General features: G+C 39.9%; 1 protein-coding gene across 1 annotated transcript in view; it reads right to left on the bottom strand.

The window, feature by feature from the left end:
• Positions 1–16779, bottom strand: part of LOC107092315 — a 34675-nt gene that overhangs the window by 5546 nt on the left and 12350 nt on the right. The window contains exons 23-40 of the mRNA XM_015386700.1: positions 14875–15135; positions 14513–14773; positions 13253–13513; positions 12919–13170; positions 12571–12837; positions 11968–12228; positions 11633–11887; positions 10934–11230; positions 9275–9556; positions 8931–9194; positions 7027–7284; positions 6315–6575; positions 5126–5383; positions 4755–5015; positions 2940–3185; positions 2606–2869; positions 2256–2519; positions 761–1030 (exon numbers count right to left, since the gene is read on the bottom strand). Of these exons, the coding sequence (XP_015242186.1) occupies positions 761–1030; positions 2256–2519; positions 2606–2869; positions 2940–3185; positions 4755–5015; positions 5126–5383; positions 6315–6575; positions 7027–7284; positions 8931–9194; positions 9275–9556; positions 10934–11230; positions 11633–11887; positions 11968–12228; positions 12571–12837; positions 12919–13170; positions 13253–13513; positions 14513–14773; positions 14875–15135 (4743 nt within the window). The remainder of the gene's footprint in view (positions 1–760; positions 1031–2255; positions 2520–2605; positions 2870–2939; positions 3186–4754; positions 5016–5125; positions 5384–6314; positions 6576–7026; positions 7285–8930; positions 9195–9274; positions 9557–10933; positions 11231–11632; positions 11888–11967; positions 12229–12570; positions 12838–12918; positions 13171–13252; positions 13514–14512; positions 14774–14874; positions 15136–16779) is intronic.

The following is a 16779-nucleotide window of genomic DNA, read 5'->3' as shown; positions in this document are numbered from 1 at the left end:
GTAATAAAGCTGGATTTAAATTATTCTTCCTGTTTATCCAGCATATTCTCTGCAAGGTATAAGGTATGTAGGGACTCTGTCTGCAGCTCATTGGAAGTTCAGAATTTTACACCTCAACTCAATGGATAATTCTTTTCAAAGCTATACCATAACAACAATAATGGCTAACTAAGTGTATGAAACCTTCTTAACTTTGACTCCTCACTTAAGTCATTGCAACTGATTTACTGGATTATATAGATAACAGCAAGTTTATTTTCAAAAATGTCTAGAAATATTTAAATCCAAGCAACAGAAAAAAAAAAGATAAAAATAAAAATTTTAAGCAAAGATAACCCTCATATTTAACCAAAAGCAAGATAAGCCTTGGCTACTATTTAAACAAAACCTCCTAGTCCAGATATCTGAGAGCTGCAAACATCTATCCCTGGATTCTACAGACAGGAGGCTCTGATGACAGGACCTCAAATACCTGCTGAGCTACTCTGGTCCTGGTCTGTGATGAGCTCAAAGGTGACAGAAAATAAGTCTAAACTGGATAAAGCCACCGGAGATTTCTGCCTGTTGAGTTCAATGATTGTCAATGATATTAAAACCAGAGATTAGGTCCACCAGCAGAAAAACAAAAACATCTAAAGCATAACTCGGAGGAACTTGAATTTGACTCAGCTTGCTGAAGCTGGTTGATGCAAGCTCTATGATGCAACTAATAGTGTTGTTTTTTTCTCTATACATTATTATGAGGAATAACAAACTATACCCATGCTAATTCTGTAGGGTGGACTCCTCAAAGAGCTGCATTGGTCTGAAGAGGCCGTGACAATGATGGTGTAGTGGAGACCACACTGTGCTTCCAGGAGGTAGCAGCTGCTGCCGGTGCTGTTGCAGTGCAGGTAGGTTTGGTCACTGGCCTTTGCTGTGGCAGTGTATATGGTGTTTTCAGTGCCGTCGCCCATACGCCCCCACTCAACCAAGATGGAGGAATTATGGCACTGAGTGAAGACGGTGATAGCAGACAGAGAGCAGGGGGCTGAAAGACCAGGGACATTCCAGTTACTTTACTGCAGCAGGAATGGTATACACAGAGGCTTGCAGAAGTATTTTTGCATCTTGAACTGTTTTACATTAAAGCAGACTAATTGCATTTCACTGGGATTCTATGTGGTGGTTCTGCAAGAAACTGAAATGGAGGGATTCTATGAATGCTTTAAAAAAATATTTACAAATTAAAATCTGAAAAGGGTGGTCTGCATCCGTATTTAATCTGTTTAATCTGATTCATCTAAATAAAATCCACTATGGACTGTAGTAATTAATCAGATTATTAGTGATTAACAGTTTATAGATCAAATAGTCAGCTAATTAAAGATCATTACCCAGAGTACAAAAACTAAAACAGACCATTTGCTGAAAGAACAACCCACACAGAGCAGTAATGAGGCCAAAAACTATAAAAAAAATATCTACTTTTAACAATTAAAAAGAAAACACTTCATTCAGAACTCCTTTAGTAGCATGCTTTAAGCTTGTCTTGACTCATATTCTGTTAAACATCTCCTAGTAAGCACCCCTTGCTGTCTGATTATCAATGACCTAACCAATAAAACAGCCATAAGATTAATCAGTTATTTAAAGAATCATTAGATGGATCCTTAAATCCATCCATCCATTTCCTGATATACAATCATGCACTCATTCATAGCCAAGTGTAACTTGTAAAAATAACAATATAAAGCTGTCATCCATAAAAGCCCTTCTTCCATTTAAACTCAGGTCCTTTTTGCTACATAAGCTGCCTTTTTAGTAAATACAACTTACATATTGAGGCATGGTGGTGGCCGAATAATGCTGTGGTTATGCTTCTGCAGATGCCTGGAAGCTGATCACAGTTGTTGGAAAGGCTGATTAAGCTAAATAAAGAGCAATACTGACAGGCAATCTGTTAGAGCCTACACATGTCTTGGGAATACGTGGTTCATCTTGCTGCATGGCAACTAATGTAAACACACAGCTGGTGTCTAAAGCTGGTGGAAACATTCCCCATGAGAAGTGTAGCTACAGTAAATCAGCTGTCTACAAATCACTGACTAATCATCAGAGTTTTCGGATTTCTTTTATGTATAAAATGTTACATCAAATTATACTTCACAACTACACAATATTTTGTGTTGATTCATCACATCAAATCCCAGCAAAATGCATTTAAACTCATAATGTTTATGTCACAAACTGCAAACTGCAGAACAATAGGTTACCTGTCTGTAAAGTGATGGAGGCACTTGGTGGACCCTCACACTGGCTGTTTTTAGCTGTAACCGTGAAATTGTATGAAACACCACAGGCCAGGTTTTCCACCTCACATGTTGTATTGGTGGAAGTGGTGCAGTTGGCTGTGTGGCTATCTCCTCCAACAGCTAAGACAGTGTAGCTCTCCGCCCCAGGGGAGGCGTTCCAGGATATCCAGGCAGAGTTGGTCACACAGTCCAGGTGACCTCTGATGCCTTCAGGCTGGCAGGGAGCTGAGAAGAGGCCAGCAGAGCTGTAAGGATCAGTGAGTGGATGGAGGGATTTTAATGGGAATAGTTATTTTTCCTATTTTTCATACCTGACTGGACGCTGTGCGTCGAGTTGAGCTCACTTTTACAGTCGCCTCTCACAGAGATCACTTGAACAGTGTACGTATCACCACATGTTAAGCTGCCGGTAGAACAAGCAGTGTTCGTAGTGTTGCATATTTCACTGCTTCCTCCACTGGCAGAAGTTAAGGAAACCAAGAAGTGATCGGCATCTCTAACAGCATCCCAGGTAACAGTCAGGTCATTGGACAGACAGCTGAGCTGGGTGTTCAAGTTGTGGGGAGGGCAGGGGCCTGAGAATACACAATCAGCTTAGAAACACATCCATCATGGAAACAGTCGTCTCTGAGCTTCTGCTTTTACCTGACTGAAAAAGCACAGGCAGGCTGGGATGACTGGAGCATTGGTCATCCATCGCCACCACCTGAATGGTGTAGTTTGCACCACATGTGATGCAGCTTAGATCAGAGGCCAAACAGCTGTTGTCACTGCTGCTACTGTTGACCATCACTGAGTGCTTTAGGTCCCCTTGACTGGGAGACCAGGACACAGCAGCCGTGTTGTTGGAGCAATCCATTTTCACAGAGACATTAGTGGGAATGCATGGCACTAACAGAAACAAGACAGTATCATTTCAAACAATGAAGCTAGTAGATAGAAAATAAAGCAATAATTGAATAACTTAGAGCATTCTTCACATTTATTAGCGCCATTGGTTAAGATGTATAAAAAGCTTTAAATTAAATTGATCTTTTATAGCCTTTGAATATTTTTAGACGGAAAAAAAATAAATAAAAATAAAAATAAATAAAAAAAAATCTAATTTTCAATTTGAGTACATTGGAAAGGTCCAACGTTAATAGAAAATGCACAAAGTCGCTGGTGGGACGCATGCTTGCAACCCAATATCACTATAGTTTAGATAATCCATAAAATTGAGTTAAAAAAATAACTGTCTCCACAATATCCCTACATGATATTTACATGTTGGTTTTTTGTTTTAAAGACTTTTATATTAATTCAAGTCTGCTGCTACATTGGACTTTAACTGGAATGGTTTGCTTTTAGTAGGACTGACCAATAATCCAGCTGGGTACGATGTGAAACAAAGACACTTCAAACCAGCAACTGCTTTTCACTGTTAGGTACAGCGGAGGATTTATGATGCTAAGGGCCTGTTTCTCTACTAAAGGTCTGGGAACGTTTTTTGTCGTGGCTCAATGGACTTTTTAAATCATGAGGAAATTTAAAGCAAAATCTAGTGATGGTTATGTTATCTTTGGATTGTTCTGCACGATAATGATCCAAACCAAAACAGTTAATCTGTGAAAAAAAAATAAGCCTAGGTGTAGAGATATCTTAGGCTCCAGAACTAAACACTATAGAAATAAAATAGATTTTTCTTGATCCTATATAATATGTAAATGATTCAAGGGCTTTTTATATTTTTTAAGCTTTGTAAAATTACAAGAGTCGTGATTGATACTTAACATGGATATCTATTGAAGATATCCTGTTTTATAACATTTTCTTGGACTTAATATGGTGGCGAAAAAAATGAAAAACAATGGAAAAAATTGACCCCTTACAGATTTATTCTTTTTTCACAATTTAGATAATGTTCTATATCAAAAATAGGTTAAATAAGTTTTCAAATTAGGATTTATGCATTAATGAAACCAGCTGGCTTTCAAACCTTTTAAATCCGCAAACTCCTTTGATGATCACTGCTCTCACCAAGGCGAACATAATCAGCTTCATAATTATAATCAGCTGTTTAGTGCAGAGCAAATACTTTTTTATATATTGGTTTGTCATTTTTTCCACCTAAGAAAACTGGCTTTGTATTTACTGCACTGTATAAATTATTGAGTACAATTATTTATTATAATGGCCCAATTCATTTATCTTTTTTTGCTGTTACATTCATTGATCTTATTACTTAATTTCGCTTTTAGATGCTAATTAACGGTTGTTTTCATAATAACTCCTCCCAGATTAACATTTAGTAAAACTGCGGAGAATAAAACTAAATTACAAAGAGCCAAAATAGGAGGAGATAAAAACAAGAACAACCTCTTCAGATCAAGTCAAATAACAGAAATAAGTTTTAAAAAATAAATAAATTTCCCCTAAGGCTGCATTCAAACTATTAGTAGATGTAGTAGTAATGCTGACCTGACTGCAGACTTGTAGTTTCTTCAGAGGTGATGTTACACTGCTGGTTGGAAGCTGTGACTGACACAGAGTAGTTGTGCCCACATGTTAGGGCCATAACGCTGCATGAATTGGATTCTGACATGCACTTTTCTGAGATGCCTGTGTCCGTCTGCATGTTGGCCGTGTAGTAATCTGAGCCATTGGAAGAATCCCAGGTTATCTCCACGATGCCAGAAATACAATCCTGGGAGGTGGAGATCCCCACTGGCATGCAAGGCCCTAAAAACAACAATGAAGTGTATTTTAAACTTCAAGCTCTTTGCCTCTGAATTTCAGAAGCCAATCCCACAATCGTTAGCCCCTAATGGTCGTATCCGATTGGTACGCACAGGTTAGGACAGAAGTGGACACACTGGTGTTGTCAGTACAGTGCTGGTTGTAAGGGGTGACTGTGAGGCTGTAGTTTTGACCACATATAAGATCAGAGAAACGGGCTGAGGTGCTGTTGGTGCTCAGGCTGATCACTCTGCCTCCTCCCTCAGCTGAAACCATGAAGACCCCTGTTCTGTCACTGATGTCCCAGTCCAGAGAAACAGCCTTTTGGTCACAGTTCACAGCGGCAGTCACATTCTCAGGCCTGCAGGAATCTGGAAAAGTCCAGAAGGGACATTTTAATCACAACAAGAGTTTATATTTACCACAAATAACAGGGCTGTTTGTTTCATGGATATGAATGCTGATGAAGATTCTTAGTCACCCAGATCATAGTCATCCCGTAAAAGTCCACTGGACTTGGTTTCCAAGGTTTGAAGACATTTCGCTTCCCCTCCAGGAAGCTTTCTCAATTCAAATATCTGGATCCGCAGTGAGTTTGAAGCTTTTTATAGACAAGGCCTTGTATTGCTTGGAAACATGCACATTGAAACCTTCGAGCAGGTCGTTTGGTTCCATTGTTAGCCTGTCATATCTGAAACCTGTCTATGATTGTCAAGGGTCGGTCGTTAACGGAGGGATTGTTCACCTGGCTGATGAGAGGAGGTACTTTGTTCCTCTATGATGGGGTGGGGGTTGCGGTGATACCTTGAAGGGATCATCTCTGTAACTGAATTGTAAGTTTTTGGAAGCTGGAATCTGAGTCCACAACCTCCGTTTAAAATTGTTTTTTCTCTCTTAACATAGATGGCTTCCTTCACGCCCCTCTCAAACCACCTATTTTCTTTATCCAGAATGTGAACATTCTGGTCCTTAAAAAAATGTCCTTTGTCCACAAGGTGTAGATGTACTGCAGAGTCTTGTCCAGAGGAGGCCGCTCTTCTGTGTGGAACCAAACGACCCACTCGTCGGTTTCAATGTGCATGTTTCCATGCAATACAAGGCCTTGTCTATATAAAGCTTCAAACTCACTGCAGATCCAGACATTTGAATTGAGAAAGCTTCCTGGAGGAAAAGCGAAACGTCTTCAAACCTTGGAAACCAAGTCCAAGTCCAGTGGATTGTTTTTAAACTTTTACGGCATGGATATAAATGTTTTAACATGATGCAGAAGTATTCTAAATGTTGAAATTCTCTGTAACGTACTCATGTAGATGACAGAGGAGTTGCTTGGAGAGCTGGTGCAGTTGTCAGCCTGTGCTCTCACTTCCACCGTGTACCACTCCCCGCAGTGCAGGTCGGTCCACGTGCAGGAAGTGGTGTTGGTGAGGCACAGGTGAGTGTGGCCATCCACACCTGTTGCTGTAGCAACATATGACTCTGCACCGTCGCTGGGGCCCCAGCTGACAGACCCCATGTTAAAGTCACACTGCGCAGAGGTCGCCACCTCCCTGGGAATGCATGGACCTGCAAACAGATGATGGGGTAATCACTTTTCTACATACTAATGAAAGGATATCATTGTTAAAAATGCATTTTGTATGCACACAATTTGTTTTCCTTATTCACAGCTCCAAAGCATACAAGATTGGTCCAAAAAATACTAAATAAAACAACATTTGTTAAAACTGCAAAGGTTTTTCACAGAAAGATCAGAAAATTAAAGCTGCATTTTAAAAATAAATACCCCCAACTCAAGACTGTTAATAAATGGATCAAAAAGTTTTCACATTTCCTTTTCAAATATTAGAAACAACTTGAGTTTAATGGTACAATACAAAGGTTCATATCTATTGAATACAGGCCTTCTTCCCTATGAAAATGAACAATGCTCCATTTTTCTCCTGCTTTCAGAAACATGATCAAAACAAAACAACACAAAGTGAAAATGAGAATTTGGAAAACATAAAGGAAATACCCGTTTTGAAGAAAACAGGATTGCTTGGCATGCTGTCACAATGGCTGCCCCGTGCTCGGACAGTGAGATTATAGCTCTGTCCACAGGATACAGGGGCTGAATAAAAGGTTTGGGTGGTGTTGAAGACTTCCATGTACCCAAGACTCCCCATCATTATGACTGAAAAATTGTCAGGGCTGCCTGTGTGATCCCAGGAGAGCTGCACCTCCTCGCTCTCACAGAGCGTCTGAGCAGAGACATTCACAGGTTGGCAAGGCTCTGATAGGTGAAAGAATGAGAAGTGGGAAGATAGTTAGTATGATACCACAGCAGTCTGCTAGTAGAGATAAGGTTAACATTGCAAAGTTATAAATTTAACTTTGAGTGCAGGTTTTCCTTTATTTCTTATCATGTTGCTTAAGTGCTTAAAATTATCTGTGGATAAGTGCAAAATTAGAAAGGTCGCCATGTTCTAGCAGCCACTTCGTGCTTCAGGAAAGAACACAAACATCTGTCTTCCTTAGATTCCATGTTTCTTTTGTCTCTCCTATTTTAAAAAGCTTCTAGAATAAGGCTCTTTATCGTGTCATATTTATATTAATTTCAAATTAAGGAAATCTACAGAATGAGTTTAAAAATACTCCAGCTATATTATTCTCTAATAAGGACTATTGAATCTGACCATTAATTTAAAACTAATTTTATAAGCAAACACATTGAAAATAATTATTTCCTTACATGAGATTTTCCCATTAAATGAAAGTATTGATAATAAAGTATAAAGTCAGAATTCTGCCAAAATGCACTCATGTAATAAATACTCATAATGGGCACAATTTAACTACCCTCTGCATGTGTTTTGAACCTAATATGCGAGCAGATTTAATACCATAAGGCCCCCAATTTATCATAAGCATGAATGCATCATCCTTCTCTGTATGTTGGTATGCTTTTAATAAAACTCTTAATAGCAGTATTTATCACTTGTTCCTCCTTTTGACAGAATTCTGACTTCATATAAAAGATTGAATCCTACAGGGAGAAATAAAGCTACTGTGATAAAAGATGCGGCAATGTTCTGGATTTTCATTCATCTTTTATATGACATGAAGCATCAAACTTATGTTCTTTTTGATCCAAATTTCATTGTAAAAAAAAAAACTTCCTGCTATTTTGAAATTCACCACAGATTTCAGCATATAAAAGAAAAAAAACGCAACAAATGCGGGAAGAGCAGAATAACAGTGTGCCAGTTTTTGCACATGCACCAGTTCAAGATGCAAAAGCCCCTGACATCTTAGTCATTAGATACGATGGAAAGCTTAAAGCGGCCTAAGAGAATCAAAAATATAGAAATGTTTAATTAAATTTGGGATAAAGATAAACATTCTTGATCATTAGCTTTAATGCTTTCCAGAAAAAAATATCAGCGCAATACAATTTTAGACTAAACTAAATCTGGATAACTAAGTGGTAATTTTGTTCTTTTATAAAATAATGAAAACTTTATTAAAGTCTTTCACAACTGGTCAGTTAATCCTGCACTTCCAGTGGATTCACACAGTAATGAAACTTTCCTGTAATGCCAGCAGTCTCTTTCATTCTGCGGCACAGCACGCCTCTTGGATTTAAAACCATTATCTGTTGTGGCAGTTTTGGCTGTAGGTGTATTCAGTAACAGTTTAGGCACTTTAAGCATTCCCAGCTATTTAGGGTTAGGGTTAGGTTAGGGTTAGGTTCAAATCTGGGGGTGTTTCTCTCAGCATGATTTACTTTTACAGTTAAGGATTTCTTTCAACCTCATATAGTCCACTAAAGATCTAAGTTTTTTTCTATTAAATCAAAGAACAACATCCTGTTCCCAGGTATAAAATAGCAACTTAATAACAATATGCATAAACAAAGTATTTCATCATCTCAGGTACCTGTTTGGACGACAATAGGGCTACTGCATGGGCTCCAGCAACCATCACTGTATGCTGCCACCGTAAAATTATAAATTTCTCCACAGACCAGACCAGTGATCTGGCAGGAAAACGATGAGGAGTTGCATGTTTTCAATTCCCCTCCTGATGATTTAATGGCGGTTGCTGTGTACAGTTCAACTTCTGGTTTCACATCCCAGGATATGGCAGCAGTGTTTGTGCCACACAGCAGGCTGACATACACAGGTGGAGGTCTGCAGGGGCCTAGAAAAGGTAGTAAAAGATTGCAGCAACACTGTGGAGAAACAACCTGATTGCTGCCATGATTATCCATTAAAACTTACGGGTGGTGACGCTGATGTGCGTCTGGGCTGTGAGGCTGCATTGCTCATTGGTGGCGGTGAGGCTGAGGTTGTGGGTCTCCCCACAGCTTAGACCTGTTAGGTTACAGTAGCTGTGCTGGGTGGTGCACAGAGTTTGAGGGCTTCCTCCAACAATGGTCATGACCGAAATGTTTGTTTGTGTGCTGATGGGCGACAATATGGTCGGAGAACTCCAGGACACGATGGCATCGCTATCAGACTCACAGCTTACCTTTGCCGTGATGTTAGCAGGTAGACAAGGAGCTGATGAAAAAACATGACACACTTTAACTGATGCACACAAAAAAGACATGGTGGGCCTCTTAAAAGTTTATACACCCCTTAAACATTTTCAGATTTTCTTGTGTTAAAACAGTACAATTAATTTCTGGTATTTAGGTGCTAGAAAAACAGAAGTAGTGCATTACTTTATGTAACGTGACAAAAAACATCTTTTATAGAGAGGAAGCATTGAAGAAAGTGATAAGATAAGACCAAGATATGACATTTAGGCTTAGGTAAATATATATATATATATATGTGTTGGAAAGTTAATAATTGACATTAGATGATTTTGTTCAGGATGGAAAGGGAAGACAGGGTGGTTTTTGAAAATGGAAGGAGACTTCAAATAAGGCTAAAGGATTCACCTTCCAGCCGGACTGTTTAAGTCTATGTGTTAGAATGCTCCAGGCCTAAATGTGGTCAAGGATCTGTGGCAAAAAAATTTGCATCCTGCGTTTTTAATTTGTAAAAAGAATTAAAAGGCATTCATTTTTCCATATCTCCATTATACATTGGTTTTAATTTGTGGATCATAAAAAAAACCTAAACATCACAGTGATGTTTATTGTTGTAACAGCAGAAAGGTGGAAAGGTTCAAGTCAAAACGCAATCTACTCATAAAATAAAATAACTCCTTTAGGGGTCGGGCTCCGGTGCTCTGATCTGCCTTTCTCTGTTGGGTGCAGCCATCTCTATATCTGGCCTCCTTGTGTCCCAGTGATCTGAAGTGCCTCTTGATATCTGTGCCTCTTTCTCTGTTCTGGGCCCAGTAGGGCGACTCTGGGGCAGCATAAACCTGATAGAGAGCGTATTTACCTTTATACACAAACATCTCCATGCATATATACCAAGGGAGTTTGGTTCCAGGTGTTCACTGATATACACCATTACTACAAACTAAGCTGCAGCTACAGATATACCACCCTGAATATTATTGTGCAATCACCAAATTATTCCACGCATAGACTGACTGGTTATCCAAGTGATACCCACTACTCTGGAAACTATTTTGATGTTTACCAACTGTCTTTCGTTGCTTTTTTGTTTTGTTTTCTCTCTTTTCTATCTACTCCTCCCTCTTTCCCGTCTATCTCTCTTTCCCCTTACTTTTATTCCCTCTCTTTCTTTGACCTTTCTTTCCCTCTCTGTGCCCGTTGTATACAATTTTACTCCCTAAATAATTTTCAATAAAATGTCATGCACAAATACCGAGGTTAACCTTATGGCAACACTCATAATGGTCTGCTTGTGAAACCAAATCTGTCAGGCCATTATCTAGCTCTGGGAAATGGATTCTCAGTGCTATATTAGCAAAAAAGGACAGACACAAACACATACAAAAAATGAAATATTTACCCGACGTGAGATTGACCACGGAGCTGTCTGAGCTGTTGTACTGCTCTCCTAAAGCTTTGACCCAAACTCTGTAGATGGAGCCACATATCAGCCCTTGAACAATGCAGCAAACTCCTTCTTCACATTGCCCCATCATACAGTTATCTGGGGTTGTTATCATGCAGGAGGTGGAGTGACCATTTTGGTTGTCCAAGTAGGCGATGTAGCCCACTGTGAAGTCACTCTGCTGCCAGGACACATTTGCAATGAGCTGTTCGCATGACATAACGACTTGGATGTTTGTGGGCGGGCAGGGTGCTGAATTAAAAAAAAATAGACATTCAAAGAAGAAAAATTTGTAAGAAAAAACAGAAACGGGAAGATGCTGCAATTAAGTATACAGGTCCTTCTCAAAAGTGCATAAGTCATAACTGTACATAATTATTTGAAGGTTAACTTTTTCTGTATTAAGAACCCTTTTCTTTTATTGGTCGAATGAAATATGCTAATTTTGTGAGATAGGAATTTTGGGTTTTCATGAGCTGTATGCAAAAATCAGCCATATTAAGACAATAAAAGACCTGAAATATGTCAGTTAGTGTGCAATTAATCTAAAATATATGAATGTTTAAGCTTCATCATTACATTATGGAAAATGATGAACTTTATCACAATAGGCTAATATTTTGAGAAGGACCTGTACATAAACAAGTGACCCACCTGTAATGAGGCGGTGGGGCGCTGAGGTCACAGTGTTGTTGCAGGCCGAGTTTCTGGTTTTGACTGTGATGTTGTAGGTCTGACTGCACTGCAGGTCTGTCAGGGAGCACTGAGCAGTGGTGGAGTTACAGTCGACGATGAGGCCCTGCTCTGTGACAGCCGATACAGAGCTCAAGCTGGAGCCTGTCGCTGCCCACATAACCTGGGCGGCAGTCCCGTTGTAATGGATGGACACATTCACAGGTGGACATGCTTCTGAGGGGAACCGGCAGTGGGCTTATATGAACCTCATGATTGATGTCTTTCCAAAAGTGTAAATATGCTACATTCTCTACCTGTGATGAGGTGTCCTTCCATGGTAGCTGTGCTGTTACACGTTTCTCCTAGAGCCTTTAGGGTGACATTATACTCTACGCCACAATGCAAGGAGCTCAGCTGGCAGCTGGTGGCGTTGGTGGAGCAGCTGACGCTGTGGCCCGACGAAGATGTTAGGACAGCAGCATAGGACTCAGCTCCCACAGTGGGCTGCCAGGAAACAGTAGCAGAGTGGGCCTGACAGTCCAGGGAAGATTCAATACTGTGTGGCTGGCAAGGTGCTGGTTGGAGCAGAGAGAGGAAGACTAATCAGTGGCAGTTCAGGAATTGAACAAGATGACCTTTCACCCAGGGTACTAACTTGTCAGGAAGGCAAAAACAATGAACAACAAAACAGGTATTTGGTCCCTAAATAAGCTTTTATCACCTCAAAAATCCTGAATCATCCTTCTTACATTTTGTCCATGATATTGTAGGTGGGATGATAATAAAACAATCCGGACACCACAAAGGTAATTCAGTTTAGCTGTTATTGTTGAAATGGATTCATAACACCATTGGCATTAATCTTATTGTTAGGGTGTGGGTTGTTGGTGATGTCATCTTTGATGAATTTTCTCTACCTGAGGTGAGTGAAACCACAGAGCTGTCTGAGCTGTTGTGCTGCTCTCCCAAAGCAATGACCCAGACTCTGTAAATGGAGCCACACGTCAACCCAGAGACCACACAACTGGTATCCGTCCGTGTTCCAGTGCATGAGGCGTTTTGTCCACTTTGGTTGCTAAAGTAGGCGACGTAGCCCACAGCGAGATAACTCCGCAGCCAGGACACAGTTGCAGTGAGCTGGTCACAGGATATGCTGGTTTGAACATTTGTGGGCGGGCAGGGCCCTGAAAAAAGGGGAAAACACGTCCATGCAAATATCAATAAAAAGTAACGCTAAAGAGTGAATCTCTGATTTGGTAACACACCTGTTACGAGTTGTAATGTGTCAGAGACCACGTTGCTGCATGCCTGGTTTCCTGCTATCACAGTGATGTTGTACACATGACTGCAGAGGAGGTCTTGCAGAAAGCAGCGGGTGGTATTGGTGGTACAGTTGACCAATGAGCTATTTGATTCAGCCTGAATGTAGTATGAGGTGGCACCTTCAGCAGGGCTCCACATCACCCAGGCACCACTGGCATCATAATCAACAGAAACACTCGTAGGAGCACAGGGCTCTGAGAAGAAGGAAAGAAAATGAGTCCCATCAATGTTCACGTCTCACGTCTTCATGAGTCTATAGATTTGTGTTAAACTCACCTGTAGAAAAGTTGACGGGAGCACTGGCAGGACCAGGGCAGCTAGCATGGATGGCCTCCACAATGACAGAGTACTGCTGTCCACAGACCAGATGCTCCAGCTCACAGGACGCACCCATGTCGATGCAGGACGAGTTGTGTCCTGCAGAGGAGGTGGCCACAGCGCTGTAGGCTGTGGCAGCAGCAGCTCTAGACCAACTGATCAGTGCTGTATGAGTTGTACAGTTCAGATCAGCCGATATGCTAGTTGGAGGACAGGGAGCTAAAAAAGGATAAAAGGGGCAGGTTAATCAGGAAAAAAAAGGAAACGGCAATTTATCAAAAAATTAAGATTAAAAACCGGGTGCAATGAGAACAAGACTTTTTTGTTTCATATTGCTATAGACTTCTTGCTTTGATTAGTGGGACAATTTATTCCAAATCTTGATGCTTACACACTGCAGATCACAATCAAAAGAACATTTAAAAGTTGAGAAATGTGTAGTTTCTTTAGTAAAAAGGGTGAGGCAGGAAAAGAAAAGACTGAGAAGTTAGATGAAGGAAGAATAATTTAGACCAGGGGGGTTACAGGTAAAGAAGGCCTCTGAAAGTGCAACAGCTGAAGATAAAAGTGAAGAGGAGGGAAATTATGTTAACAAAAGTGGTAAATAAGGGATAAAAAAATCTATGTAAAGGAAGGAGATAAGGAGAATCAGAGAAAGCAGCCGATCCAAATAGATTTGGTTTGCTTTGCCATGCATTTTGCCATCCAGTTTAGCAATCGCTGTGCCACAACTTTTTCTGAATTTGGGTCGATTTTTTTTTTATCTGTGAAAATTTTATTTTTCTTGCTTAGCCTAAAGGTTGGCTTTGTTATTGAGAAGCAAAAATAGACACAATAAAAACCTTTAAAGTGTTTTTCTGTTTATATTTTGGTGATTTCATTAAATATAAGAGATTTCTAATTTTTCAGATGAATTGGTCCCACCATGACTAAACCTTTTGTGCCACCTTTGCCCCCACCACCATTTAAAATTTTCTAAATCTGCCACTGTTTAAGGGGCAAATAAGGACCTGCTGCCGTATTATAGAAATTAACAAAGGATTTGCAAAAACAGTAAAGAAATCTATGACAATAAATTCACACCAACGCTAAACACTACAGTCAAAATGATCATAAATATGATTACTACTATTATTATACTATTATCATAATAATAAAAATTACTGTCATTATGATATGAAAAATAAAAACTATCCTTAAAAAGTGCTGTTACCGTACCAGTGTGCCTTTCTATGGGGTCACCCATGTCGCTCACACACACATTGTTGTACCCCGTCACAGTGAAGGTGTACAGCTGACCACAGCTCAGCTCCAGGAAGGAGCAGCTGTTCTTTGTGGTTTCACAGGTGGAGTTCACACCCGAGGCAGACGTGGCTCTAACAGAGTAGTTCTGCACCGTGTTGCCATCCTGCCACCTCACAGTCATCATGTTGGAGCTACAGTTCAACTCAGCGCTGGTGTTCTCAGCTTTACAAGGAGCTGCAGGAGGTTAACCAGAACTTTCCAGTTACAATCATCACTTCTCCACTATGAGTATTTTACAGATCAGAACAGATCAGACCCCAGTCCGGTCCACTCACCAGCCTGAACCTTGTAGTCTGAGCCAGCAATGATTTCACAGTCTATGGAGGAGGAGGTGACGGCCACCTCGTAGATCCTTCCACACCTGAGGTCCTGGATGGAGCAGTGGTTGGATGTTGAGTTACAGGAGGCTCGGTGTCCGTCTGTAGCGATGGCCCAGGCCGTGTACACGTCTGAGCCGCTGGTCTGAGTCCAGTTCACATTCATCGTGTTGGTTTTACAATCTAACTCAGCGATGACGTCGTCTGGCAGACACGGGGCTGAGGGACAAACACAAGGGTGTGAAAAAAAGCAACTATGATTAAAAGTAATATGGGGATGATTCCAAAAATAAAAAACTTCTTTAAACTTAAAATGTATATGGACTTTTAAATTCACCTTTTAATCTAAACTACAAACTTATCTGCTGATAATTGTTAGAATCTAAAGTACATTGCTTATTGCCAATGTTTATTTCTCTTTGTGAGGATTATAATGACTCAGCTGCTTGATATCGAGGGTCAGGGTAGTATTACTATTGATGAAAAACATAAATGGTATTCTGAGTTTCAAAATACAGCAGAGCAGAGGTGTCACATCTCATGTAAACCTACTTCTTTTGTATTGAAACAGCTTAAATGTTTAACAATGGTTTCGTTCTTTTTATGCCAATTTACAACTCTAATACATTCAAGTTGTTTTTTCAATCCTATAGACCTATAGGACAGATGTGTAAAAAAAAAACTCTTAAAATGTTTTTATCCTTCAGTGCAGCAGAACATCATAACAATTACAAGCCAAAAATATCTGCAAGAACCATTCTATGCCTGGTTTGATTAGATTCCTTCAGTAGTGAATTTAATGGTGAGATTATTGTTTTCTTTTGTCAATTCAACACAACTCTTAACATAAATGTTCTCAAATTTAAAATTCACTTCTTTGTGAGTAGCAAGCACAGCAATGTTTCTTTAAGCAGCTTTTCAAAATGGTAAAAAACACAACAGAGACACTCAACAATGGATGATGTTGGTTGATCTTTATAAGTCGGGAAAGTGCTACAGGAACACGTCTAACCATACCTGACCAAATCTAAAAAGGTTTCATGTTATTAAGCTTTTTTGTCAAAGGCTGTGAAAGTATGTTAGGAAGTTTGAAAAATAATCTGAAGCTCATTATCAGAGAGCTGCAGCTAAAACTGGGCTTTGGGATAGATTCAAATGAAAATGATCAGCTTGGTACCAAACTCTCCAGAAACATTATATTGTAAAGCACAGTAGAGGGTCTGTGATACTGTGGCTCTGTTTTATTGCAGAAGGCTTTGTTAGAATGCATGTTGATCATTTTGAAGAGTTTGTTGCAGTTACGGCTTATAATCACAGGTGTCTGACAGTAAATAGTGGAAAAAGAAGGTGGAGGCAGTAAATGTTCCAAGGCTGGAAACTGTATCCAAGAAAATTTTATGGAAAATCTGTCAGGAATGATGCAAGGAATGTTGCGGAAGCTTTGGTGTGTTTTGTTTAGTTCACTGTACTTTTGGTTAAGGCAACACAGAGAACGTCGTGTTTGTTTTTATCCCTGTCTGTCACATGGATTCCCTCCATCCAGCCTCAGGGGTGATTCAATGAGCAAGACATGAGCTAGACCATTGACCATTTCACATAAAAAAAAAAAAATTATGTTTTTCCTATTCTTTTCTTTCTTCACTGAATGATGGCACTAAAATCGAAGGTTGGATTAATTTTAAAACTTCTATATGAAATTATGCTTCTTGAACATGGGTGCTTTTCAGAAACAGAGAGCCGAACTGCACTAAGCCATCTTTATAAATTTGGCTTCAGACATGGCAAACACTGAATGATGGGATCGTCTTGTCAACAATCTGAAAATGAAGGCTTTTCCCCTTTAACCTTTTAACTGAATGCAGA

This window comes from Cyprinodon variegatus, unplaced genomic scaffold (genome assembly GCF_000732505.1).
Source record: "Cyprinodon variegatus isolate N-32 unplaced genomic scaffold, C_variegatus-1.0 Scaffold374, whole genome shotgun sequence".
NCBI lineage: Eukaryota > Metazoa > Chordata > Actinopteri > Cyprinodontiformes > Cyprinodontidae > Cyprinodon > Cyprinodon variegatus.
The sequence above is the reverse complement of the archived record's forward strand: the minus strand, read 5'-3'. Positions and strand labels throughout refer to the sequence as shown.